At 53.9% G+C, this 26,070-nt stretch overlaps 2 protein-coding genes across 7 annotated transcripts in view; one reads left to right on the forward strand and one right to left on the reverse strand.

Annotated features, from left to right (window-relative positions):
• IFT140 (intraflagellar transport 140) overlaps positions 1–26,070 on the reverse strand; it is an 82,816-nt gene that overhangs the window by 15,433 nt on the left and 41,313 nt on the right. The gene's annotated exons all lie outside the window — the stretch shown is intronic.
• On the forward strand, positions 5,930–24,860 carry TMEM204 (transmembrane protein 204). Its single transcript, XM_063100587.1, has 3 exons — positions 5,930–6,209; positions 12,545–12,700; positions 24,616–24,860. The coding sequence occupies exons 1-3, from the start codon at positions 5,930–5,932 to the stop codon at positions 24,858–24,860; spliced, it is 681 nt and encodes a 226-aa protein (XP_062956657.1).

Consider the following 26,070-nt stretch of genomic DNA (forward strand, 5'->3'; position numbering starts at 1 on the left):
GGCCTGCAGAGCAAGCCGAGGGTGGGGACAGACCAGACATCCCCTCTCATACACCCCATGATGTGCGCTGGTGAGTTTCATGCAATTCTAAGATGGGGTGAGCTCCATCAGAACACAAGCAGAAAGGGCTGAGCCCGTGGCGCACTCGGGAGAGTGCGGCGCTGGGAGCGCGGTGACGCTCCCGCCGCGGGTTCGGATCCTATATGGGAATGGCCAGTGCACTCACTGGCTGAGTGCCGGTCACGAAAAAGACAAAAAAAAAAAAAAAAAAAAGAACACAAGCAGAACTCTTTTCAAGGTTTTCTAGTGTTTCCCCCTTGTGATGTTGATCTAGGTTTTCTGCCCCAAATTCTTGCTCAGTACATTGCTAGGCTTGGTGTGGACCTAGAAATGACCAAGACTGCTGGCCCCAGGGAGGGCAAAGGCTGCACACAGCCATCCCTGGGGAACAAGCATTGGTGCCTGGGTATCATGTTCCTGGCCAGTCTCAAGGTGGGGCTGGACAGTGGACGCTTTCTGTTCATTCATTATGAGGTGGTCCACTGTGAGTCTGACAGAGAGCCCCTGCGAACCCATCCCTGATGCTGTCGGGCCTGTCTTCAGATCTGGACTCAGGGCCCAAGGCCTCAAGACACCTGAACAACTCAGTGTGGTCACTGAACAATGCAAAGACAAAGGAGACAAGTTTACTTGCTGCATCGTCTCCTCTCTGCCCCATGCTTCTTCCCAGCCAGATGCCACACGAGCAGCACTGCAGCAGCATGCTCATGTGCTCATGCGCACACACTGCACACCCAGGCAGGCCAGCACAGGAGCGTCCACGGAGGACCTCACTCAGGCCCTCCCTCACATTCCACAGCTGTTCCTCCAAATAAAGCTGAGGCCACAGCGTCTCCCAGGAGGTGGGGCAGGCCTGCTCTCTACCCCCTGGTCGTGGACTCAGCAGCACTAAGGGACTTGGAGGGACGAGCTGCCCACGAAAGGCTGGTTCATGGTCCTGGTGAGTGGAAGGACAGCAGGGCATTTTCCAGGTGGAAAGACAAGGGTGGGGGTGTCCTGTGAGAGAACAGAGCTATCACAGCCCCACTGTGGTGGCTCCGTGGTAAACGGGCGGCCCACACCCCAGGTCCCCTGACTTGGGCAGAGGCAGAGCAGAAACGGCTTCTGAGAGGGAAGCGCCACTCAGATCCCTCATGTCCTAAGGCTGGGGTTTATGCACTGGGACGGAAACTGCTGTGGTGACCTGTGGGTGAAACTCCGCAAATCAGGTGCCCTTTGCTGTAGGCCAGTATATACTTTTGGTATGTTTTTGGATTTGACTGGGTCCTGCTAGAACTTTGGTTAATTCACTAGATTCGTGCTGCTCAGGGACTAGATGTGGGAATGCCCTGTGTATTTTAGTGACAGCTGGCCCCTGGCAGCCACTACCTGTAGCAGGAGACTGCGCTGGAGTTACATGGTAATGCCTGGCCTGGCCACTGGCCCTGTGGTGTGATGTGGCCATGCTGGAACCAGGTGTGAGGGTGTTACAAAAGCCAGTCCTGCTCAGGAAAGGGTTCCAACCTTGTGTTCAGGCACTGGGAAGTGAGTTTGCCCCCCCACCGTCTGGGCTCAGCACCCTGTGCTTCCCCAGGACCACACCCTGCAGCTTGGAGAAGGGTCAGTTGGGGACTTTGCAGAGGGGCCCGGTCCTGGGCAGTGCCACCCATCCTCCTCTTCAGGAAGGCTCTTTTGCTTTCCTCATCCGTCTGGCTTCAGGATGGAAATGACCATCAGCAGCCGTGAGGCATCAAATCTCAGGAACCTGCTCGGTTTCATGCAGCTCTTTCCCTGCAGAAGCCGCAGCTGTGGCCGGCTCTACACTCGCCAAGGCAGCTTTACCACCTGGCCAACCAGAGGCTCCAGGCCAGAAGCCATGTTCTCTGCATTTAAACTCTGTAGTGGACTGAATTGTGCCCCCCTAAAACTCATTGAAGTTTGAATTCCCCGAGTTTTATGTATTAGAATCTTAGTCCCCACTGTGACTGTTAAGAGGGTGGGAAATCCTATTATGGGAATTGAAAGGTAGAGCCTTGAAAAGGTGATTGGATTGTAGGACCATGCAATAGTGAATGGATTAAAAATGGTGGTCAGGGGCATGGTTCTGAGGGCTTTAAAAGAAGAGCACATTACAGTCTCTCTCTCTGCTTTCTCTGCTTCCACCATCTTGCAATGTGAGATCCCTGGGTCACTGTCACCTCCATCAGATGGACACTGGACTTCCCAGCCTCAGAAACTGTAAGCAATAAATGTCGTTTTTCTTTATAAATAACCCAGTTCCATGTATTTTGTTATAAGCAACAAAAACAGACTAATACAGACTCCTTTCTTCATAATAAGCAGAAAACAAAAGCTTGTCTTTCTGCTGGATCCTGAGGTGTTGGTTGGATGCAGGCACAAGGACCCATGGGTGTAAAGCCGGTTGTTTCTAAACAGCCCAGGATCACATGGGATACACATCAAACCCGGTGTACCTTGGACTCTCCCAGCCATGCCTTCCAGCCCAGGTGTGCAGGGGCTGGCAGGGACCGGACACGGTGCTGTTGCTTCCATTTGCTGGTGTCACCCCCTTCCTCTACCTTGTCTTGAAGGCAAACGGCTCACGTCCACATCCAACTAAAGGAGAAACAGCAGAGATGTCTGGGGACTGAGGCTGGCAAGTGACCCCTGGGCACAGCCGGGTTGCCTTTGCCCTGACGTGGCCCCTTCTCTCCTATGCAGTAGCAGCTGTGCCCACCATGGCTGCTCACCAGAGACCTGACTGGGTCTTGCTGTGCCTCACTGGGCATGTGTGTGGCAAAGGACCTGTCCACCACATCTCCACACCGCCCAGCTCTCTCCACACTGCCGTCTGTCCTGGGAATTCAGTCTCCACCGAGTGGGGGCTCTTGTGCTGGAAGCATGTGCTGGAAGTGTAGCCCCCAGCCAGGGGGACGGAAGCTGGAACGCCCCTTTAAGAGCACCCCTCCCTGCTGGTTGAGGCAGCTGTGAGCAAGGCTCGGGGAGGCCGAGGGCCCCTCACCCAGTTGAACTCAGACCCACTGGAAGTCTAGAACCCAGGAGTAGCTGCAAACTTCCATAGAACACTGCCACCAGTGTGTGTGCCAACGTTCTAGGCACAGGTTGCTGAGGATCCAGGACCGGCTCCATCTCTAGCGTGGGGTTCCGGGGTTCGCGCATCTGACATGAATTCCAAGATGTAAACACCCTCTTAGTCCCAATCCGAGTCTTGAGAATTTCCTGTTGTCTGGGCCAGTCTGTGGAATGTAACTTCCATCTGTATTTCATCAGCTCTGAGAGGTGCCTAAAATAAGCAGCAGATGTGGCAGCAGAGGAAGGCGGCCTTAAAATGGTCAAGTTTCTGGAAAGACCTGTCTGTTCTGCAGAGGCCTTTCCCACGACTGGAGAGCAGGAACGGCCCACATGGAGGCAATGGAGCCCCCACGTGGTCTTATGGATGGACATGAGAGCCAAGAACCTCCAAGGACAGTGTCACACCCCAGGAGGATCACTCCTAACTTAAATTCTGCTCCCAGGTTGTGCCTGGGCTACGCCAGCCTCCCACACCACCAGGAGCTAGAAGCTGGGCTATGGCTGAGGCACAGGGACCTGGTGGCCTGACAGGACCCCCAGAGGTGCCAGTGGGTAAGGGAGGACAGTGCTGCAAGCTGTGAGCCAGGTCTTGCAGGTCTGGCCGCCCCCAGGTGGGATCCTGGCCTTGGCCTCCTACTTGCCCAGCCCAAGGAAAGCACTGGATGGAGCTGGCCCAGGGGCTACTTCTGAGACAAACATGTCCTCTGGGTTTTGAAACTCTGCTTGCTTTCTATTGGAAGTGAGCCATTTAGAGATGACCTAGAGAGAGGTGACATCATTAAGAATGGAAACGGAGTCTCTCCTAGTACAGCCTGCAGCTCTGAGTGCTCACAGACGCTGAGGGACCGAGATGCTGCACCCCGAGTCTGCCACAGAGAGGAAGGGACGTCCTGCCTGGGGGCCTTCTGAGTCATCAGCAAGTCAAGGGCAGACAGTACCCCTTGCCCTGTCAAGTTCCTGGTGTCAGGAACTTGACCAGAGAGAGGATGGAGCGAGAGAACCACAATGGAAACCACAACTGTCCTTTGACACAAGCCACGGAAGGGGGGACGGTAGAAAGGGACTCAGTGGACACATCAGCTGCAAACTCCAGTGGGAAAAACCCCACAAGGAATTGATGGACAAGCATTTCTCAGGACCCAGATTTGCAAACAGCTGGTCGAGGACAGAGCCTCTGCCTCTCAGGAGCCTCATCTTACACATGGACACACAGAGCCACACATGAACGTCTGACTAAAGTCCCAGTCCCAGGAAACGGGAGCTCTCAGGATAGCTGCCTGGCCAGCCCTGTGCACAACAGTGCGTGAGGACAGGACGCAGGCCAGAGGCTTCACTGTCACCACCTGGAGCCTCGGCTGGCAACTGAACTCTCTGCCCGCGTGTCTCAGGCGCCTGTGCTTAAGAACGGTTTAGCCAGAGCCGTGGGAACCTGCATCTCTATTCGTTCACAAAGCCTCGGAGCCCTGGACGGGTGGGAATCATGGTGTTAGGTTTGGGGTCTCTGGAGATGGGGCACAGAGCGTGAGACCCTCCATAATGTTTGTCTCCAAGTGTGAGCCTCTGATATGTCAGGGCTGGCACACTTGTTCCCTGAGACATGTGAGTCTTGGCTTGGCGAGGATAGCTGTCTGAGGGGCACCCTGCCCCATGCCCCACCCTCTCTGCTCCCTCCAGCAGTCCCTCTGCCGACTCTGCCTGCAGTGACATTTGTGTCCCCCACCCCCAACAGCAGAATCCCTTTCATGAGAACAGGTCCTGGCACATCATGGGCTCATGGTACCTGTTGTGCTGGGGACAACTTCATGGCTGGGTGCGTGTGAAGTCCATTAGGGGGCACTTGGTCCCATAGGGCCCTGCCTCTCCCAAGGGGTCTGCAGCGTCCCCAGACCTCAGGGCCCAGCATGGGCATCCATCTTGGCAGCTGGCCAGGCTCAAGAGCAGCAGGTAAGTCAGGAGCCTGTCCTGGGCCAGCGTCCCCGGCCTTTCCTCTGTGGCAGGAAGGTGGGGAGGGGCAGCAGAGGGGAACTGGAGCCGGGCCTCAGAAGTCTCCCCAGGCCTTTCCCATCAGGAAACACATCCTGTTAGTGTCTGGCTGCTGTGGCTGGGCCACTATTTGCTGCAGTTGGCTACGCCCTCCAGCTCACCAAAAACAGCCTCAAAAACAACCATTTCCTCTCTGCTGAGGGACGGGGAAAACTCCAGCTTGCACACACACTTCTTTGCAGCAGGCGCTCTGCTTTCCAGGACCTGCCATCCGTGGCAGAGGCACTGCGACGGGGGCCCAGGCAGCAGAGAGGCGGCCACCGAATCTGTGCTGCCCCCGTGGCCCTGCTCCGAGCCTGGTTCCCACGTCTGGTCCTAAGGCCCTCGAGTTACTTTCTGTTCTCTGCCGCTGCAGGAGGAAGAGGCACACGCTGGCACAGCCTCCCTTGGCCTCTGCTTCCCAGGAAGACGGCGCACTCACGACTCTGGATTCTCTCTGGTGTCCCTGTTTCCTCCCAGGGATGGGCCTCACAGCGGCCACCGGCTTTAACACAGGGCTGGCGCTGCTCCAGGTGCAGGAGGGAGGATAAGGCAGGGCCGTGAGGTGGGCTCACCCGCACCTGTCCTATGGGTCTCTCCCAACACCTCTGGGCGAGTGTCTCGTCTGCCTGGCTGGCGCCACCTGCACTGCCTTGAGAATGAGTGGCGATGTTCTCTAGCCTCCCCTAGCAGCGCCCGGCTCTATCTGCATTCACGGTGGCCGACTGGGACTTGGACTTTCTCTGTGATAAACAGACAGCACCGGCGGACAGCAATGACTGTCCAGAAACTCGTGGCCACAGCCGTGCTGGCCGCCCTCGTCTCTCTCATCCTCAACAATGCAGCAGCCTTCACCCCAAACTGGGTGTACCAGACACTGGAGGACGGGCGCAAGCGGAGCGTGGGGCTCTGGAGGTCCTGCTGGCTGGTGGACAAGGGCCGGGGAGGGCCAGGCCCCGGGGCCAGGGCCGGGCAGGCAGATGCTCGGGACTGCGAGGTGCTGGGCTGGGGCTCTGAGTCGGCGGGCTTCCAGGAGTCTCGAGGCACCGTCAAACGTAAGTCTGCTCACTTTTCTGTCACCTTCAGAGCAGCTGGGGCTCATCAGCACACAGGGGACGGGAGGTGTGTGTGTGGTGGATGGATGAGGAGAGGCTGTGCTCAGGCCCTAGGCCCTGGGCCCTGCTCCAAGGGTGGCCTCCAGGCAGGCAGGAGGGGGGACACCCAGTATCCCAGGGAATGCGGGAGCTGCGCTCACCCTGTCTGTGGTGAGTGACGGCCTCTTCTGCTCCGCCCAGACTGTGCCCCTGCCTCCTTTACATGGGACTCATCTTGGCAGCTGGGCTTCCTCTGCCATCCTGCGTGGCTGAAGGACGATACATTACCCACATCAAGACCTTTTCCCCTGGCTGGAAATAGTAAAATAAATGAGTTTAAAAACATGTGGTTGAGCTCTGACTTCACCTCCACGGCTGTCAGGGTCTTTAAGGCTGCGAGCCATGTAGTAGGAGGTTCCCGGGGACATACAGCAGGAGACACTGAGTGGAGGAGCAGAGGAGAGAGACTCAGAGCCAGGGGCCACCTGCTTCCCCCCCCCCCAGCAGTCTTGTTGGGGCCTGAGTGGTCACAGCATGTCACTGGGGTCTATTTACTACCCTGGAAGTTGGGAACTTGCCTTTGAAAGTGCAGTTTTGTGTGTACAGGAAAGAAGAGTTCCATAAATATGAATTCACTTGCTACCTAATGTGTCATGTAAGCAGCCATGCCTGCTGAAATGCAAGGTCTCCCCAGATGATGACCCTTTACAGTGGCTGGCCTGGGGTCTACTGCAGAACATCACAGACCTCAATGCTGAATCCCTCTTTGTGTTCTAAAGACAACATAAGAAAATGTGTGGCTTAGGCAATGTGTCTGCTGAATGCTTGCATAGAGTTCCCAGCCATCCTCCAGTGACACACAGTGTCCCCACCCAGCCGTGTGGTCGAAACCTGGTGGGGAACATCACCCCCATCTCATTGGTGAAGAAACAGGCTGGCAGGAAGCACAAGGCTTGCCAAGGGCCTGCAGGGAACTTGGCCCCCATCTGCTGGGCCTGGTCAGCTCCTCCCGGCATCCTTCATGAGCAGGGAGCAACAGCCCTCTTCTTAAAAAAGATCAGAGCATGTGAATAATTCCAACGCACTCCCAGAACTCAGGGGTCTTTTGGGAAGCTAGATAAACACAGCTGAACCTGGGTCTCTGTAGGCCTTGTTGGTAGACAACTTTCCTTCTGGATTCTTGGATTGTTTTAAGAATGAAAGCCAGAGCCTCTTGGGTAGGCAGCAGCCCCACATGGTCCTGGAGGGCTCGAGGCTCAGGTAGGTGGGGCCAGGGGGCAAGCAGGGCTCCTGGCGCTCATTGCGCTCTGAGACCAGCACTGGCCTCTCCGTCCCATAGAGCACACCCCACCCGGTGGGAGGGAGCCTGTCAGCCCCCAGTCCTGCCCTGGGCCCCAAGGCTTCCTGAGTGCTGCCAGATCCTGCCCCCCCCAGTGCCACACAGATGTCCTGGGAGGCCGGAAGCACTCATTCTGCAGTCCTGGGCAGATGGTGCAGCCTTTGGAGCATCTGGGCATACATCCCATCTGCCTGCCATCCACTTGCTGAAGCCTGGTCACCTCAGGCCAGCAGGCCACACAGGACCCTTGCCTTGTATCGCTGCTTCTCCCTGACCACCTGGTCAGTTGCTGCTGCAGTTAATACTGCATTTGCAGGCAGCTGACCCTCAATGAGTCTGAGCAATGAATGCCTTCTCAAACGACGGAAATACCGACGGAAGCTTCTCATGAATGAGCCTGACCAGACTGAACTAAGGAAACGAATGGGTGCGTTGGTCCATTCTGTCGCTGACAACTTCTAACAGACCCTGAGCGACCGGACCTGACAGGAACAAGCAGTGGGAAGTCGGGGCTCCTGAAGGAAGCCTCAGATCCCATCCGCAGGCATTGCCAGGGGCCCCATGACTGTGTCCCTGGGACCCCAGGTGGGGACACGCCTGGTGGGGACACTCCTGGAGTCTCTCTCAATGTTGGGTTCTTGCTCCTGTCTCTTTCTCTCACCTTCAGCCCTCAATGAAGTTCATTCCCCTCCCATGCCAGCCACACCACATCAGCTCTCCACACTGCTCTCTGCTGCTCAGGCCTCCATCCACACAGCATGGAGACAAACTCGCAGCTTCAGCTCACATGCGCCTGTGTCCCCAGCCTGACCAACAGCCCTCCATCCAGCCCTGTGGCTCATGCAAAGCCCCACCCCAGGGTAAAACAGTTCTTGGAACCAGCCCTCTAGGGAGGGGCAGCAACCCAAGTCTGCCCCCCACCAACCCCTGGAATCAGCTCAGGGCTGGCGTTCTTTGCCAGATACTCTGACACAAATGACAGGCTGTGTGGATGTCTCCTGCAGCACTGTGCCCTGAGGTCCCACCCCATGGAGCACACAGAGTCAGAATCAAACACTATGAGGGGTTGGGATGAAGGGGGCCGACGAGGGAGGGCAGGGATGGGGTGGCACTTGGGTGGTCCCTGATGCTCTGAGCTCTGATCAGGGTGCTCTGTGCTGCTGGGCACCCCAAACGCACAGGGTCAGGGGACAAGGGGGCCGTTCCTCAGCTTGTCTGGGTCTAGGCCTTCCTGTGTCACCTCCACGTCACGCTGGGTCCTCAAGGAGGGTTGTGGGGGATTTTCCCACCAGCTGGCTGTTCTGTAGCCTGTGGCGACTGGACTTGGATTCCTGATGAGAGGCTCATTCTTCCCTGTGAGGAACTTGGGGGCACCCATGGAGACCTGAGGGCACCTCATGACCCCACACAGGGCTGGCCTCCATCTTCTCTTTGATTTATTCTCCACGTTTACTCCATCTTCCCATATTTCCTGCATTCTGTCCAGCACCCTAAGTCCTTTTTCTGGAACAAGGTGTTACTCAAATAGATAAATGTGTGAATTCCACTGCCTCTTGGGCCAGATGAGCTGGAGCCCTGGGCTCCCTCCAGGGGAGCCCCCATCCTGCTCTTCGGTGGCATCAAGCATCTTAATACACCCCATGGGACCGCACTTGGCTGGAGAGGCAGGCTGACAGGCACCTGGGCTGCATGCTGTTTGGCCAGGATATGCTCATACCACACTCTGGCAGGCACCTCTGAGTCAGGGCGCCACTGCCCAGGGCTGCCATGCAGGTAGCATTGGCATGGGATCATGGGCTAGTGCTTTGGGCAGAGCTCCTGCCGTGGCGTGTGGCACAGGGCTGTGTGTGAAGCTGCCAGGAAGGATGGCCAGGAGGGCATAAATGGGGTGGAAGGATAGGTCGGGGTCAGTTTGTGCTCTGCTCTTGGTAGCCTTGGTTACCCGCAGTGCTCAAGTCCACCTCAGGCCACTCTCCTTCCTGGCTAGCCCTGTCCCCCAAGCCCCTGCCCCCCATTTACTCAGGTCTTTCCTTGTCTTCAAGGCAGAGCTTGGGAACTTACTATTAACATTTGGAATAATATTTTACCACCTCCCAAAATCTATGATCTTTCAGAGTAGCAGAGCCTTTGGAATGGTTTTGTATAAAGAGTAAAAATAATTACAGAGATGGTTTGACCCTTGTACTAGCCAGCCACCAAAAAAAAAAAAAAAAAAAAAAAAAAGGGAAGCATAGAGGTGACAGCCAGATGGTTTTCCAGATCACACTGTGGAGGAACCTTCCGGAGTACACATCTGTTCCTCTCAAAACACACAGGATGGGCTTAGCTCCCGCATGCTGTGCGTGGCCATCAGTCAGGGCCAGCTGAGAAGACCATGTGAGCAATCAGGAAGGTTCTGGAGAACTGGTCTGGTCAGCCTGATCCTGGCTCCCACCCACCGCACCCGCACAGGCCCTGGTCCCCTTGCCTTGGTGGAGGCGAGGGAATCTAGGGCCCCAGTGTCCCACACCCAGGCTCAGACAAAAGTTGCCTCTGCAGTCCTCTGCCGTCTCTAAGTCCCTCAGCCTCCACTCCTTCCTCCAGGTCATTCTGGAACCCTCCGCACACTCAGCAGCTCCAGGCTGTGTCTTTACCATGTGGGCAGGCTTTCCTGACTCTTCCCCATCAGCAGCCCCCTGGCTGGGATCTGCAGGCCCCCCATTCATCTCCTCTTTTTGGAGTATTACACAAGAGAGCTGAACATTCTAGTGACTTCAGAGGTTATGTCTTGTGGTGACTATGAAAACTAAAGAACACAAGCTCTCGGTCCCCTGTGGGAAGTCCACGGGGCTGTCTTGCTGTGAGAAGCTGCTGCATCACCGAGCTCCTTCTATGCTGTCGAGCAAGACAGGCACCGCCCCCTGCCAGCAGCTGGCAGCTCTGTGCGTCTGCAGCTCTCTAAGCCGTGAGCACGAGGCCCCCAGGCCAGAGCAGGCATGCCGGAAAAGCCTGGGACCCAAAAAGGGCGAGCTCCCCCCGGCTTCGAATGACAAGAGGGGACGTGGACACAGTGGGCAGGCGGGCTGACCTGTGGTGGTGGGAAGTGGCACAATGTCTCTGAAAGGTCCCATGACTCCACAAGCCTAAATATAGACCCTGTCCACCGAGAAACATGAATCACAGACGCCACCCCTGCCTGAAGACAGGGCGGGCACACGTGGGGCCTCCTGGTCAGAGACAAGGGTCACACGGCAGGTCCCTGCTCCGCTCTCCCAGTGAGGGTGGATACCCCACGCTACTTGAATGGTCTGAGAACGACCCGCAGGGAAGGGGGCCTAACTTCACGGTGCACAGGGGTTTTTCAGTAATGCCAGGCGCCACCCCGCACTCCCGCCATCCCAGCACATGGGACGTTCCTTCTCTGAGTGTCTCTCGATGATACTGCCACAGACCCCTCACCTGGGTGGAGGTGACCCCTTGGACACAGGAAGCTCCCAAAAGCACAGCTGCAAGCCAGCAAGCACAACAGAGGAGAGCCGAAGTCAGGACTCTCCCGCAAGCCTGCATCATAGTGCAGCTCCTCTCCACTCCAAGTGGCTGCCCACCAACCTGGCCATCAGAGGAGCGGGAGGACAATGCTGGGCTCAGCCTTTGGTCTGCAGTGAGGAGGTCCGAGTGGATGGTGCAGTGGTTTCCTGAGTGCTGGCTTCAGGAACTTGACGATTGTAGAGACACAGAGACAGCAGGGGTTGGGGCAGGGCTTTAACAATGTGGGCAGGGGACGGACACCCATGGACCCAGGGCAGAGCTGCTCATTGTGTGCCCAGCAATGTGGTAGAACATACTGCTGGGGGGTTCCATCAGGGAGGGTGGGAGATGTCCCCCGAGGATGAGAGCTGAGCAGAGGGTAAGGCAGGGAGGGAGGCAGGAAGCAGAGGCAGGCGCTGAGCCCAAGGGGTTGGGAGGCGGAGGAGGGGCGTGTGTGTTGTGCTCAGGAGCTTTAAAACTACTCCGTGTATCCAAACTGCATTTCAATAAATGCTTGGGTTGATCATATGGAATCACTGATACTGGTGACAGTGGCTCTACCACCATCTCTAACCATTTACAAACTCGCAGAGGTAAAGCAGTATCTCATACCTAAGGCAAGAGAGCCTGCCCACCCATGCTCGCCCAACCTGCTCCTGCCACCCTGGCTTCCCATGGAAGCTCCTGAGGAGGAAGCAGAGGATCTGTAAGTCTCTGGCACAAAGCGCCCTCCCTTTGCAGTCCCTGGCAGACTTCCTCCTGGGACCAGGCTAGGGTGGGGGGAAAGAGGAGCAGGGCACGAGGCAGGCACGAGCAGGAGGGGATGCCAAGGGACCAGAATGACGGGGGCCAAGTCTGGCAGACCAGGGTTTGCTCCTGCTGTGCCCCTTGTGGGTTGTGAGTGGCCTGGACCAGCCACTCACTGTAATGGGGCCCGTGTTCCTCACCTGTGAGAAGGGACAGTGACACTGACCTCCCAGGATCAGAAAAGCTGACATGCCAGACAGCAGCTGACATGGGCTGGGCCCTATCGCCAGCAGCTACAGAGTGACCTAACCAGGGTGGCAACATGAGTGTGGGGCCGGGTGCTATGGCGCAGCTAGCCTCCATTTACCCCGCCACACTGGCACTGGTGTGTGCTGAGTTGGGGGGAACGGCTATCCCACAAAGACACACATCACAGAGAAAGGCCTCTCCCAGGTGGGAGGTGACCTCTCTAGGCACACCTGGGAGCTGATGAGCCCTCAGCGGTCAGGGAGATGCCCGGGACAGCGGCATGAGGGCTCTGTGCAGACAAGCCTCCGGATGTGCTACCGCCCTTCCCAAGGAGTGCCGGGCACTGAGACAGCGGTGGCCATCAGGAAGGACTGGCAGAGCCTGGCCTGTCTGCTGCCTTCTCCTCGAGCTGGTCATCCCACACTGACTGCCTTTTTTCTCCCTCGGCCCGCAGTGCAGTTTGACATGATGCGCGCCTGCAACCTGGTGGCAACGGCGGCGCTTGCGGCGGGCCAGATCACCTTCGTGCTGGGGCTGACGGGCCTGCCCCTGCTGTCGTCCGACTCCCAGTGCTGGGAGGAGGCCATGGCCGCTGCATTCCAGCTGGCAAGTAAGTACCCCTGGTGCAGGGGGGCAGGGCAGGGTCACAGGGCCGCAGAGCCTTTGGTAGCCTGGCGGGGAGGTGCAGTCTGCCCCCGAGCAGCCATGGGTCATCCTCCCTCCCCACACACTGCCATGGGCAAGAGCAAAACAGAAATACACAGGCTGAGGGGTGCAGAGGATGCACCCCCAGCTTTGTCCCTCTGTCACATTCTCTCCCATTTTAAACGTGGCGCCAGTGCACCAGGCAAATGTGCTTTGCTTTTCCAACTCTATGGGACCTGGTATCTGATCGGCCTGTCTGCAGCTCTTCGGGGTGGCCTGGATTTGGGCTCCTACCTGCTCTGGGCAGAGGCGGGAGAGCCTGCCTGACCCCATGCCCCCACTGCTGGCCCAGCTGGTGGGCACAGTGCACAAATGGGAAGTCAGGGCACACGCTCTGTTGTAAATGCAGTTTCCTGGGACCGCGCCTGGGGTCAGTGCAGGCCCTTTCTCAAGAGCAGCACACAAAAAGTAAAGAGAACATGCTAGCATGTTACACACCGACCATGTGGACAGCAAAGTGTCCGCACACGTGGGCACACATGTTCTGTCCTGGCTCTAACAATGGTGCACACAGCAGGACCATAACGATGTGCTCAGTTTCCTGGAGCTGCCACCTGAGTGTGGGGAGCAAGAGCCCGGCTCTGTATAGTGCTGGGTCCTCAACACTGGACCCCACCTCCTGCCCACCAGCCAGCAGCCACTGTAAGCCAGACAGGACAGGGCATGAAAACACCTGCCATCTTCAAAGGGTGAGTGTGGTGGCACTGTCATAAACGACTGTGGAATTGCTCTGGGAGGTTCCCAGCGAGTGGTGGAAGCCCTGGTGGCTGTCTAGCTGTGACCCCAGCCATCAGAGGGGCTTCTGCCAATTTCTCTGCACGCCACTCCATCCTGCCCACTGAGTTTTAAGGATCATGACACCTGGGGAAGCTTGGGCATTCTGCTACTCTCTAGGACCACGTGGGCTCCAGAGGGCCTGTGGACATGGAGACCTAACTGAGGTGGCCACGCTCAGCCAGGTCCAGGGCGTGGCATGTTTTCAGCTGGCCCACCTGCCCTTCCTTCTCGGCACACAACAGGAGCATTTCCTAAGGTTGAATGTACATTTCAACAAAGGAAGTGGCAGGAAGTCTGAAGGGAATCACTCTAGGAATAATGGATCTTCCTTAAGAAATGCAATTTCCAGAACGAGGCCGACATGCCATGGCAGGTATTAGTGTGCTGGAAAGCGCCTGGTGGGAACCAGGAAGCTGGGCCCTCCTGAGCGCCATTTATAACATGGTGGTGTGGCATGGTCCCCAGCAAGTCACTTCCCCTTGGCGGTGAGGCAGGAAGGGGGGCATTGCAAGGTGTGAGTGGGAGAGCCCAGGGCTTGCTGTCAGAATAGGAGCTGCACCTTGGCTCTGTGACTATGGGTGAAAACACAGATGCTCCATATGATAGGACACGTGTAGGAGAGTTACCCACTTAACCTCTACTGACCTCAAGGCCATAAAAGAAACAGTGTTCCTCCATCTCACTGATACCACCAATCTCTATTATGTGTGACTATCTGAAACTCCATCCCTTAGAGAAGGAAATGGAAGATTTTGGAAATTTGATTGAAGAGCTGGATTAAAATAAAGATATTTTAGTGGCATAAAAGAAACAAAAGTAACAGGTCAGCTGATTCTGAAAACAAGTGCTTCTAGCAGGATACTCAAATTGATCATTACATTTCTTAATAAATCTCGAAGTGCATATTTGGAATTAGAACTACTGTGGGTTTGGCATGTCAAAAATGACAGCTTACTTCTTGCAGACTCATTTCAGGACAAGATAGTGTTGCTTCCAAATAATATATTTCTAAGAAATCAAAATGGGGGAAAAGCCCCCCTATTAGCTAAAATTGATTTGTCTTGCAGCAATGCTGAGGGGATGCTGCCAAAGGTCTCCTGAGGGCCCTGTCCTGGTGGGGGAGTTACTGTGCCACCCCCTCCTGAGTATTTCTAGGAAAGCACAACCTCTGAAAAGGCTGTACCAGGCTCTGTCCAAAACCTGTCAGAAAGGTGGGGGGCCTGCGGAAGAAGCCAGAAGCTCCAAGGGGTGGGCCCGGGAGTCTCGGGTGACTCCTCCTGCCTCCAAGGCGGCCTCTCCCCCTCAATGTCCGACCATCACTCCCGACAGGTCTGTTTTGCCGAAAAAGGAAATGCATTGGCTGTGTTTAGACTTGTCTCGCTGACAAACAGTGCAGAGAGAGCCATGTGCCTTTCTTCTCCCGCGTGGCTAATTTTAGAACTGGGTTTTCCTGTGCTCCGGTCTGTTTTAAACAGCCAGGGAGAGACTGAAGGGCGCCAGGACGTCCTGCCGCAGGACGAGGAAACGCCTGCTGTTACCTGTTATGCAAGCAAGCCTCAGCGGTGGGGCGGGCGGGGGAGAGAAGATGCTCCTGAAAAGAGGAAGGGAAAAATCCACCAAACTAACCAGGAGGCTCAAAAAAGCTGGAACCCACGAGAGAAAGCACAGCCAGGAGGAGGCCCCGCTGACTCCAGCGCAAGAAGCTTCTGCCCACTTGCATGTGCCCCACACGCGTCTGGGCGGCAACACGTGCTCACTGGATGCCGGGTCTGTAACAAGACTCTCCCTCTGCCCCTTGGGGATGTGGCTCCCAATGGCCCTTTCTCAGTGACGATAGGGAGAACCTAACAGGTATGAAACTGCTGTTTCTGTAGGTCAAAACTAGGGAGTATGAGCCAAAGCAAATGGTTTACTCCAACGTATTCAGGCCCTCACAAGCAATAGTGTATCCAATTCCTTTGTATAATTTTCCAAATATAATTTAAAGTTAAAAAAGTCTTATTCTGTCCCTTATTCTACCTACCTCCCACACACTGGACACCCTGTGAAACCCCGTGTTTCACTTGCAATGAGAGTTCTGTGTTAGGCAGGCAGCGCCTGGGCCGCAGAGTGTCCGAGTCCCTTGGGGGTTCTGACCAGCAAGTAGGTCACTGAAAAGCAGCTCTGGTCAGTCTCCTTGGTCTCTGTCCACCTTCTCTCTTCCTCCTCTTCCTTTTTCTCATTCTTTCTGTTGTTGTGGGTACCTCGGCATGTGCAAAATGCCAGGTTTTTCTCCCCTCTCTCCTTGCTGAAGCCCTTGCAGGGCACGATCAGTCTATCATGCAACTATCAAGCGACGGCAGCATGTGAAGCCCTTCTCCCGCCCCCCTCCCCAGCACCCACAGCACCTGCTACAACCATATGCTCCCTGTCCCTGTTCTTGTGACCCCAGTGGCAGTTGGTGGGCCCATGGGTATTGTGTAGGGCAGTGGAGCAGGGTCTACAAGGAGTGACTGGACTTGACAGCATGGATGCCCTGCAGAGGCCGGCTCCCTCTTCCTGCGCTGAGCCTCTGCAGTGGGCAGCCCAGGGGTGCAGGGCCCTGCCCACCCAGCGAGTACCCACTTGGCCTCTTTATGGCCCCACACATTGCACAGATCTTTCCTGGCTTTTTTCTTCTGTTATTTCCTCTTCTCTCTTTGGCTGTGCCTTTGTTCTATCAGTCTGCAGTCTCGTCAATTGTGCAGAGAGGCTCTGGCAGAGGAGGGGGAAGACCACTGAACGGGGTCAGGGCAAGTGACTGATGAAAAGGGAAAAGGTCACCCCAGCCTCTGATCACTGCAGCTACTGTCTGACCCTGGCAGCAGACACTCAAAAGCTGCGGGGTGAGTTCTACAGGCAGCTTAGCTCCCGGTGGCTAGTGAGCATGTTCTGCACTATCAGGTGTGTCCTGGCTGTACTGCTGGGCTCTGCTTGCTCCTTGTTGGGGAACACCCACCTGGAGAAGCTGTCAGTCCCAGAACGCCTCTCTGTGCTTTCTGGTGCAGAACTTGGGCTCTACACTGCCAGGCACTCCCACTGTCCCCCTGGGTGGCAAACTGTCCTTCTTGGTGAGAACGATGTCAGGGTCCAAAATTTCCTGGAGTGGACCCTCCTCCCACCTGCTCTTTGGTTTCCACGTGGGTCCCCCAGCCAGGCCGAGCTGACCAAGCCCAGCCTGAAGGAAACATTGTTAGGAGGAATAATCCAGCAGCTATGCAGAGCTCTGCGCCGAGGTCAAGTCGCATCATCTGAGGGCAGCTCCTCAGCCATCTCTGGAGTCACCAGGGTGGCTGCACTGTCTTACCAAGTCTTGCACAAGAACACTGTGGCCAGGCACTGGGGTCAAGCTGGCAAGGCTGTGGCTGTCCCCTTGGTCAGAGCCTGTGTGGTGCTCCCTCTGGTCCATGTGAGGACCTGGGCCTCCTCGCTACAAGAAGGCTGGGCTCAGCAGGGTTTCCCTCTGTCCTGGTAGCCAGAGAGATGGGAGCCCAGGTTCTGGTGGATGACAGCAACCATGCGTCTCACCTGCTTCCTCCCCTAAAAAAATCTCTCTTTTATCCTCATTACCATTATAATTCGTATAACTGACTTCTAATCCTTTTTGGAAAATGGTGGTATATAACCCCCAAAAAGTCCAGAGCACTATATCAAGGACACTAGAAATTGTGTCCTGGATAGCATAATCTGTGTCCATGATACCTAGGGACATTCTGAGAACAGCTGACTTGCAGGAATCGACTGTTCTCTGTTTTATTCTGAACTGCCTTCAGAATGGCTTTTTGGTTGTCCCTGGGAACATTCTCCACCAGTTTTAAATCTCCTTTAAAGGAACATAACCAGTGGGCCCAAGCCCCGCGCCACATGTGGAGTGTTGCTTCTCTCAAGAAGGTGAGCTCGCACCTGCCTGCTCTGCCATGCTTGCACCTGGTTTCCACTGTGGGGCCCTTCAGAGTTCAATGTCACCTGCACACTGAGAGTTTCCATGTCATGCTCAGCAGCTGATGACCTAAGTGTTCGACAGGACCACTTCCACGCTGCGCCCTGGCCCATCTACCTCCCAGCTCAGCTGGTTCCCTCCTCGTGACACAAAGCATCTCAAGTTCAAGCAGGATGACTTTAAAAGTGGAGTTACCTGTAAAACCCAATCAGAAGCTGCTAAAAGCCTTACCCAACTTCCTGTCAGCAGGCTTCCTTTCTCCACCTCTGGAAATCCTAAGATTTGTCCTTCTGATGGCAAAGCTTAGACACTCTGAGGGCCACATAGTTCATCCCTCTGAAGATGCTGATTTTTTTAGTTCTCAGCAGGGCTGATAAACACTTAGTGAACTGGAATCTCATGAGCTGGTGGGGAATTCTGCTGTTTTCTTATACTCAGGGATCTTCTTCTTCTTCTTTTTTTTTTTAAAGATGACCGGTAAGGGGATCTTAACCCTTGACTTGGTGTTGTCAGCACAACGCTCACCCAGTGAGCTAACCGGCCATCCTTGTAAGGGATCCGAACCCATGGCCTTGGTATTATCAGCACTACACTCTCCCGAGTGAGCCACGGGCCAGCTCAGACTTAAGGATTGTCTAATGGGAATATATGAGTTTTCTGTTGTTGTTTACAATAAACCAATACTTTTCATGGTCTGGATAATTCATATTTCTGTCTGTTGTACCCACTTCCCAGGCATCCATCTACACCCAGCCACATGTCCCCATCTCTTCCTTCCCTTCTCCCTTCTCTGACTGCTGGGACCACCTGGAGCTCCAGGCTCCCGTGGAAACACAGGGTTGAGGAATCGTGTGCATCACTATCGTTCTGCTGCCCACAGTGTCGGAAAACCCCAACCACAGCAGTGCCTTGGGACTGTCCACTAACCAGTTTGCCCTGTGAAGATTCTCTTTAGAAGCAATCACATTAGATCTCCGGCACAGGCACCGCATCTGCGAGTTTTGCAGCTGTGTGAAGAGCGTCAGGGGTCAGCCCTGGGGTCTTTCCACTCATGCTGCCTGCATCTAGGCTTGATGGTCATTCCAAAAGGAAGGGCCTGTGATAGAGCCCAAGCCGCAGGAAGCAGGCAGGAAAGAAAAGAGAGAGCAGAGGGACAGCTCTGCAGCTGAGCTGCAGTTTACACTGCCCCGCAGCCAGTGCTCAGGAAGAGGCTGTTTGCTTTGGCAACAAGACCTCGTGAGATGGAACTGACTGCATGTGCAGAATTCAGTATTTCCTAAAACTCTTCCCCCTTAGCTTGCTTCTGGAGAAACTGGCTAACATCATCGAAAAGTTCTGAGAGAGAAGTCTTCAGAGGAAAGGACACTGACGAAAAAGGGGTGTTAATATAAAGACAGAGCTGTACAGCCAGCGTCATAAAATAAAATAAACAGAAATGCAAAACTCAAAGTTTAGGGCCAGCCTCAGCTGCCTTCATCCGTTTCCTCCCCCCCTCCCAGCAGATAAGTTTATGAGCTGAAAGACGAACCTTGCTTCAGAGTGACATCCACAGCAGTGATTCAAGTTGCCTTTTACCAACGTCAGGAGGCTGAGGCTAGAGACACACTGAGCATGGGGCCTCGTGCCTGCGCTTTCCGTGTTTCTGGAAGATTCCCTCCTATCATGTGTCTACTCAGTACATACACTCTTCTCTGTTGTCTCAGGGTAGGATTTGGACAATTGTCAATAACAGGGGCCATGCAGTGCTAACAGCTGTGCTCCCATCTGCTCTTCTGTGCTGGGACGAGGGCAGAGTCACCTCTGCACGACATGTCCCTGGGCCAGCTACATCTCCCACCCCAGCACCCAGGTGCTCAGGACCTCTCCAGCTCTCCTCAAGGCTCAGGGCCTGGGCCGGTGCCCTATATCTCACTTGTGCGGGAGAATGTTCTACATGTATAAACCCTTTCTCCGTCTACATGTATGCTAAGCTGAACCAAAACAAAACGAAATCCAGCACTGGTCTTTACACAGAATTAAGTAAATGTAAGAGCATGTAAACGTAAAATTTTAGTTAACCTCCTGTCACACAAGGTACAGACCTATACTTTTCCTTTCTACTTCTGGGGGCAAGTAAGACGCAGCCTTTGTATCACGCCCCAGTTAGGGAAGTGAGATGCCCAGATCTCTACTTAAAACCAGCCCAGCGCCTCTTATTGCTGCATTTTCAATAAGCCTAGAACTGATGAGGAAAGAGGCAGAGGCCCAGCTGGTTCACGTTTATGTTGTGAACAGCATCTCTTTGCCAGGCTCCACACTCACACCTGACCCCATCGTCTTTACCACTTTTCCAACTTGTCTTTTCAGGATGTGTAGCTATGCCAGGTCATTGCAGCACATATGAACTTATAACTTCTCTAATCACTTTATCTGTACCGAGTGCTCTTTCATCTTATATATAGAAAACAGCATGCTCGAAGCTCATGCGCACTAAGGCCCAGGCTTGTGCACATGGTAAGCTGCAGAGCTAACCACAGTGGGGTAATAAGTAGATGAAAATGATCCAAATGGCAACAAAGGAACAAGCCTACCCTGTTCTCAAAAACACACAACACTGATCTTAAGAAAATAAGTAACACTCATTTGCTACAAAAAAGTACTTGAGAAAATCAGTCACAATAAGTGAATAGTAAGACAGTTTAGTGAGCTTATGGTGCTGGAGCACTGGGCAGGCAGAAGGGGCTGCTCCCCCGTCCCGTGTCCTGCATCCTGCCTGGCAGCCCCCAGCCTCTCGGGCCTCTCCCACTGCCAGGACAGAGCAGCCAGCAGGGAACTGCCTGGGGGGTCAGGAAGCTGGGCTGCTGTCCTGCCTGCACACTCTGTGGATTCGTACCATGAGCTGATATTTTCGTCAATTATCTAGGTACGCTTTTTTTGTTTGGCAGCTGGCCAGTAAGGGGATCCAAACCCATGACCTTGGTGTTATACTTCTGTGCCCTAACCCACTGAGCTACCTAGTCAGCCCCACCATCTACTTAAAGAGTGTGGAGGGCCTTCCGACATGCCAAGTGTCCTGGCATGGCAAGGCCCCTGCCAAATGTTACCCTCTGTCAGGGTGTGTTCAGCCCCTTGCTCCCCAGCTCCTCCAGACACAGTGACAATTTAATCTTCATCCCCCCCAGTCTGCCAAGAACAAGTTAAGGGTGCCTTAGCCATCTGGGTGCACTAACACTTACACCAAGCATGGTCCCTGGCACGCGAGTGGAGAATAGACAGGTCTGTGGAGCCTGGGCCTGTGTACTGATTCAAATCACTCCCTGGGATCCATGTGTCCTCCACATGCTTTGTAAGCCGCCAGCGTGGCAGCACTGGCACCGATGCGGCATCTACTCCACTATGATCAGTGTGGTCCTGGCCCCTGGTGGGCTTTGGTCACTGAGAAGCCTATGCTGTTCTTCCCTCATCTCCTTCCCTGCAGGTCCATGCTGTGTTCCACTCCATCTTACTGACTGTATGATCACAGCTACTTTGATTTGCTCCAAATCACTTACTCACCACGTAATTACTGAGAGACACTGGCAACCATGGTCAATGGGTGGGACAAGCTGCAGCTCCAGGGAGCCGGCCCTCCCAAGGGGAAATGAGGCAGTGGGAAAAGGTGCTGAGACAGGCCGGGACATGGGACTTGAAGCCAAACCCCTCCTCCCAGGGCTGCCGAGCTGAGGGATGGCAGCACAAGGAAAAGTCCAGAGTGGGTGGGTCTGGCAGCTCGTAAAGGCAGGAAGGGCTGGTGTGGCCACAGCATGATGGAGGCAGGGAGTCACAGCGGTGGGGAAGGGGCCACCAGGCTGAGGCACCGGAAGCTGAGGGGAGACTGACGCGTGTTTTACAAAATCACGGTGTGTCTGTGAGAGAAGCAAGTCCAGAGCATTAATGTCCTCAGCAGGGCCATCCAGCACAGCCAGGAAACCCCAAAACCTGAAGCTTGTCACTGTCAGGCCTGACTTCAGGAGGTACTTGTTAACCGAAGAATCTCAGATTAGTGGCACTTCGATCCCTTAAGATGTTTTACTGTGAGACACGTGTATGAGGGAATCACTATGATACGCGTGTACTCCGGCACACATAACGAGATGGGCACTGAGAAGCCCCTCTCCTCCCCGGAGGTGACTGCTCTCCTATGCTGGGTCAGCCATTCCCATGTTTTCTTTATAGTTTTATTCCTCAAGTTTTCCTAAAAATCAGCTTGTTGAGCTGAGCCTGTGTTTGAACTGCAGACAGAGGAACTGTCCTGTGTGTGTCCCTCATGACTTCCTCGTGGGCCACCCTGTCTCTGAGACTCATGTCATCTATCCACACATTCCTTCTCCCTGCCGTTCAGTGTTTAGCTACCCCCTGCCGGGCTGTCCAAAGCTCATCCATGTCCTATGGACGTGCACTTTGGAGGTGGCTGACTCAGGGGAATGATTGTGGACAAGCTTCATTCGGGCACATACCTGGAGAGGAGTGGAGTTGCAGAGCAACACCGTTGTTTTCCATGTGGTCGTAGCCAGGAAAGCCCAGGCCAGTGAAGCAGGTTCTTGCACGCACCTGGGCGGGCACACAGTATTCTCTCCCTTTCCTCTTGCTGCCTGCCCCGGGGGTGACTGCTTCTTAGTTCTTTCCAAAAGGCTTAGGTCAGCTCCTTTGATTGAGTTTCCATAATTCACAAGCCTCCAACAAAAACTTCTTGAAATGAAATTACCTCCAGGTCCTCTCTCTTTATGCACCAGTGACATAAACTGACCCTAAGTCAGACCATGGAGCCATGGGGGGACGGCCCTGCCTATTGGCTTACGCTGAGGCCAAGGGGAGGCCCAACTCCTCCACTGTTCCCTTTTGATGGATGATATTGTGGGACTGGAGCTGAAGCCACATGAGGTTTTTAAATGTTTTTGTAATACGCATGAACTGAAAGGAAGCTCAGGAAGAGAGAAAAAATAGCCTTCGGCCACAGCAGGGGGTGGCCATCTGCATCCCTCTTCAGGGTGGATGCCTAATAACAGCTGCTGCCGCTATCAGCTGGCAACTCCTTCCAGCCACGGGGGCCTCTGAGCTGCCCTGTGAGCAGCCCTCATGCCGTGCCTTGCCTGCTTCTCCTCACGGACGCAAGCTGGCTCCTCTCTCCAAAGTACCTGCGACCCTGCTCCAATCCTCCTCCTCTGAGTCTTGAAACAAGCATAACTAACTCCCCTGGCTAGCAAAAAGCACCTGAAGACGTCAGTAAAAATGAGGGGATACATATGGAGAGTATTTTCATTTTCATAACACAAAACACAGGCTGTGATTCCTTCACCCCACTAATGCAAAAATCACCACCACAAAAATCACTGGTAGAGAGACATGCAGGAAGTCTCCTCTAGTTAGTATGACTTACAAAGAGAACATTACTTTTGGTAGAAAGGAAGTATCTAGGAGCTCTCCATAAATAAAAAGCTCCATGAAGTACTATAAAGGGCCGGCCCATGGCTCTCTTGGGAGAGTGTGGTGTTGATAACACCAAAGCCACAGGTTCGGATCCCTATATAGAGATGGCCGGTTAGCTCACTTGGAAGAGCATGGTGCTGACAACGCCAAGTTAAGGGTTAAGATCCCCTTACTGGTCATCTTTAAAAAAAAAAAACAAAAAAACCCATTAACCTAGAGATTAATCACCTCATTGTTCAGGACAAAATGGAGGTAGATACGTGTCCAGTTCTCACTCACTGAGGGGATAGGGACAGGGCAATGGTGCTCAGTCTTCAGAAAAACCAAACCTGTTCTCCAGCTCATTCTCTGCCTGTCTGTCGCTCTGTCTCCCCCCGTCCCCCATCTCTGTCTTCCTTCCTCTCTCTCCCATGGCCAGAGCCTGGAGAAGGAATGTGGACAAGTCCAAGTGGAGCTGCAGAGTGTGATCTGGACCTGCTGCATAATGGAGAGCCTTTGTCCTAGTCTGGCATTTTGGGCACAAGAAACAGACTCACCCAGGTTACTGGATGGACAGAGGACTGTGCTGGGGGAAGCCGGCTGGAGGCAGGGGCACTCTCACCAGCCAGAGGAGACTTGCAACTCTATCGGCGCTGCCTTCTCTATCAGATAGCAGTGTCCTACTATCTTGGTCAACAGACTGGGCATAAAATCTTGATTTTCCTATTATAAGAACTAATAAATTCAAGTCTTTGGAACTCCTTAAAGATAAAACTGTAAAAGTAAGTGAGACTCCAGTATTAACTGCTAACTAAATGTGAACAAGCCCACATTAACTGAGGTGACCTGCCCCAAACCCCCATTTCAGACTTCGATAAGAGAAGGGGACAGGAGGAGAAGCAGCAGGAGGGAGCAGCGTGGGGAGGCAGAAGGGAAATTCTGGAACAAGGTGCTTCCACTGGGAAGTGAGAGAAGGGACCAAACCCACGAAGAGGGGACCGGGCGAGGCCCCCCTCTCCTCTCCCTCTCCTCCCTAAGCATGTGCACTGGAGCCACCTGGAGTTTGGAAAGAAAATCTCCATTACCTCTGGAAGCAAGAGCTAAGAACCAGAGAACCCAAGGAACACAAGTTGAGAACAAGTTACATACCAATCTGAATTGTTTCTAGACAAGATATAGAAAATATCTGGGTGCTGGTGCTTTGGACTAATGAAGCATGTATAAAAGTCAGAGATGGATGGAACACAGTCTGACGCACCATCGCTGCTGCGTCTGCCTGGGGTCAGGAGAAGGAGGTGGTGGTGCCACTGGCCTCAGTGCTGGCTCTGAGGGAGGCCCGCCACGGCTGATCTCAGGGCACATACCAGGACCAGACTGTTTCCTTCTGGAGCTACCTAGAACGTATTCCATGGCAGAATTAAGCAAACACACGCCACCCCCATGGCCGCCAGACCCAGGGCCATCAGAGCCCACAGGAGGCTCAACAAGAGCAGTTCAACACTACAGCAGCCACACACCAGAACAGGCAGAGCCCATACTAGGAGGACAGAGGGTCAGGGAGAGATGGAACATGCCTTTTTGTGTGGCTCCCAATCAGAAGTTTCTGCAGTCCTTCCCAGACTCAGAACACAGCTTTCTGAACACTTCTCTTTCATTTCCAGGTTTTGTCCTGGTCATTGGGCTGGTGACTTTCTACAGAATTGGCCCATACACCAACCTGTCCTGGTCTTGCTATCTGAACATTGGTGCTTGCCTGCTGGCCACCCTGGCAGCCGCCATGCTCATCTGGAACATTCTGCACAGGAGAGAAGACTGCATGGCACCCCGGGTGATTGTCATCAGCCGCTCCCTGACGGCGCGGTTCCGCCGTGGGCTAGACAACGACTACGTGGAGTCACCATGCTGAGAGTCGTTCATCTCAGGACTTCATCTATGAATACCCACTATAACAGGACAGTTTAGAAGCCAAGGGACTCTACCAAGTCACTGTCACTGCATGTGCAGAGACACGTGATAAGTCTGGGTCACCCACGTAAACATACGTACGATACACATGTACATTCTCTATGTTATGTATAAATACAGTATACTCTATGTATCAGGTGCCACCCTATTTCTGACATACCTGTCCTCGGTCAGCGCAACGTGGCTTCACATGCATGCACGTGTCGAGGGTAGGGACTGGAGTCTAGGCATGGGGAGGTGGTGGCATGGCTGCCTGCTCTAAACCTTGGTCTGGCATTAACTTATTCTGCACCTGCTGAAAGTAGCACCCCTGGGCATATTTTACTTCGGTAAAGCAGGACACCCAGGAAGATTTTCTTGAAACATCTGTGATATTCCTTGAATGAATCAGATTTATAACTAGATAGTAACGGTTATGACAGAATCATGCTGGTAGTGTACGTTTTGCTCCTGATTATTTTTCTACATTAAAATAAATGCAAACCTCTTAAATCTGTCTAAACCTTGTGTTTTATCAATCTATAATGCCAAATGGGTAAAAAAAAAAAAATTGGTCAATTTCTCTGTGATTTTGGCAGGCTGACATTAAGAGAAGGGTTGAAAGAACCTTTTAAAGATCTGGTGGGAACATGTGCTCTTACTCACATTTCTGTTCAGCCAAGTCTCAGAAGTCCATGTTACTACAGACTCTCTGAAAACTGTGGTCATATGACAGCAGATTAATAATTAGCAGAGGAAGAAGGAAGAAGCCTATTTGCTTCATAGTTTACTTTTTTCCCCAAGAAAAAATCTTCAACCTATCTTTAGCTGAATGCTACAAAAATGTCTCCACAATGCTACACTGATTCCAAACAACCCCATTTCCTAATATATAAGAGGTGAATAAGCCACAACTCCCCAGAATTGGCAGAAAGCATCTGAAGATTTGGCAGAAAGATCTACACTTCAAGGATCAAAACTGGCCCATGCCCCCTAGAGAACCCAGGGCTTCCTGACCAGGTTTGTAACCACAGCCTGGTGCCTGGCTGGATGCCGCCTTTGAGCCAGGTGCTCAACTCTAGGGCCACCTGGAGGCTGGGACCATGTTGGCATCTGCTGGAAGAGGAAGCTGACACGAACGGGTGGGTAACGTGCAAAGCCGGGATAAGACC

Source organism: Cynocephalus volans, chromosome 6, assembly GCF_027409185.1.
Source record: "Cynocephalus volans isolate mCynVol1 chromosome 6, mCynVol1.pri, whole genome shotgun sequence".
Taxonomy (NCBI): domain Eukaryota; kingdom Metazoa; phylum Chordata; class Mammalia; order Dermoptera; family Cynocephalidae; genus Cynocephalus; species Cynocephalus volans.

What these genes read in the sequence shown, in the direction of transcription:
- TMEM204 (XM_063100587.1), top strand. Translation starts at nt 5,930, where the DNA reads ATGACTGTCCAGAAACTCGTGGCCACAGCCGTGCTGGCCGCCCTCGTC. An exon ending in GTCTCGAGGCACCGTCAAAC is followed by an intron (nt 6,210 to 12,544) that starts GTAAGTCTGCTC and finishes CTCGGCCCGCAG; the next exon opens with TGCAGTTTGACATGATGCGC. An exon ending in CGCTGCATTCCAGCTGGCAA is followed by an intron (nt 12,701 to 24,615) that starts GTAAGTACCCCT and finishes TTTCATTTCCAG; the next exon opens with GTTTTGTCCTGGTCATTGGG.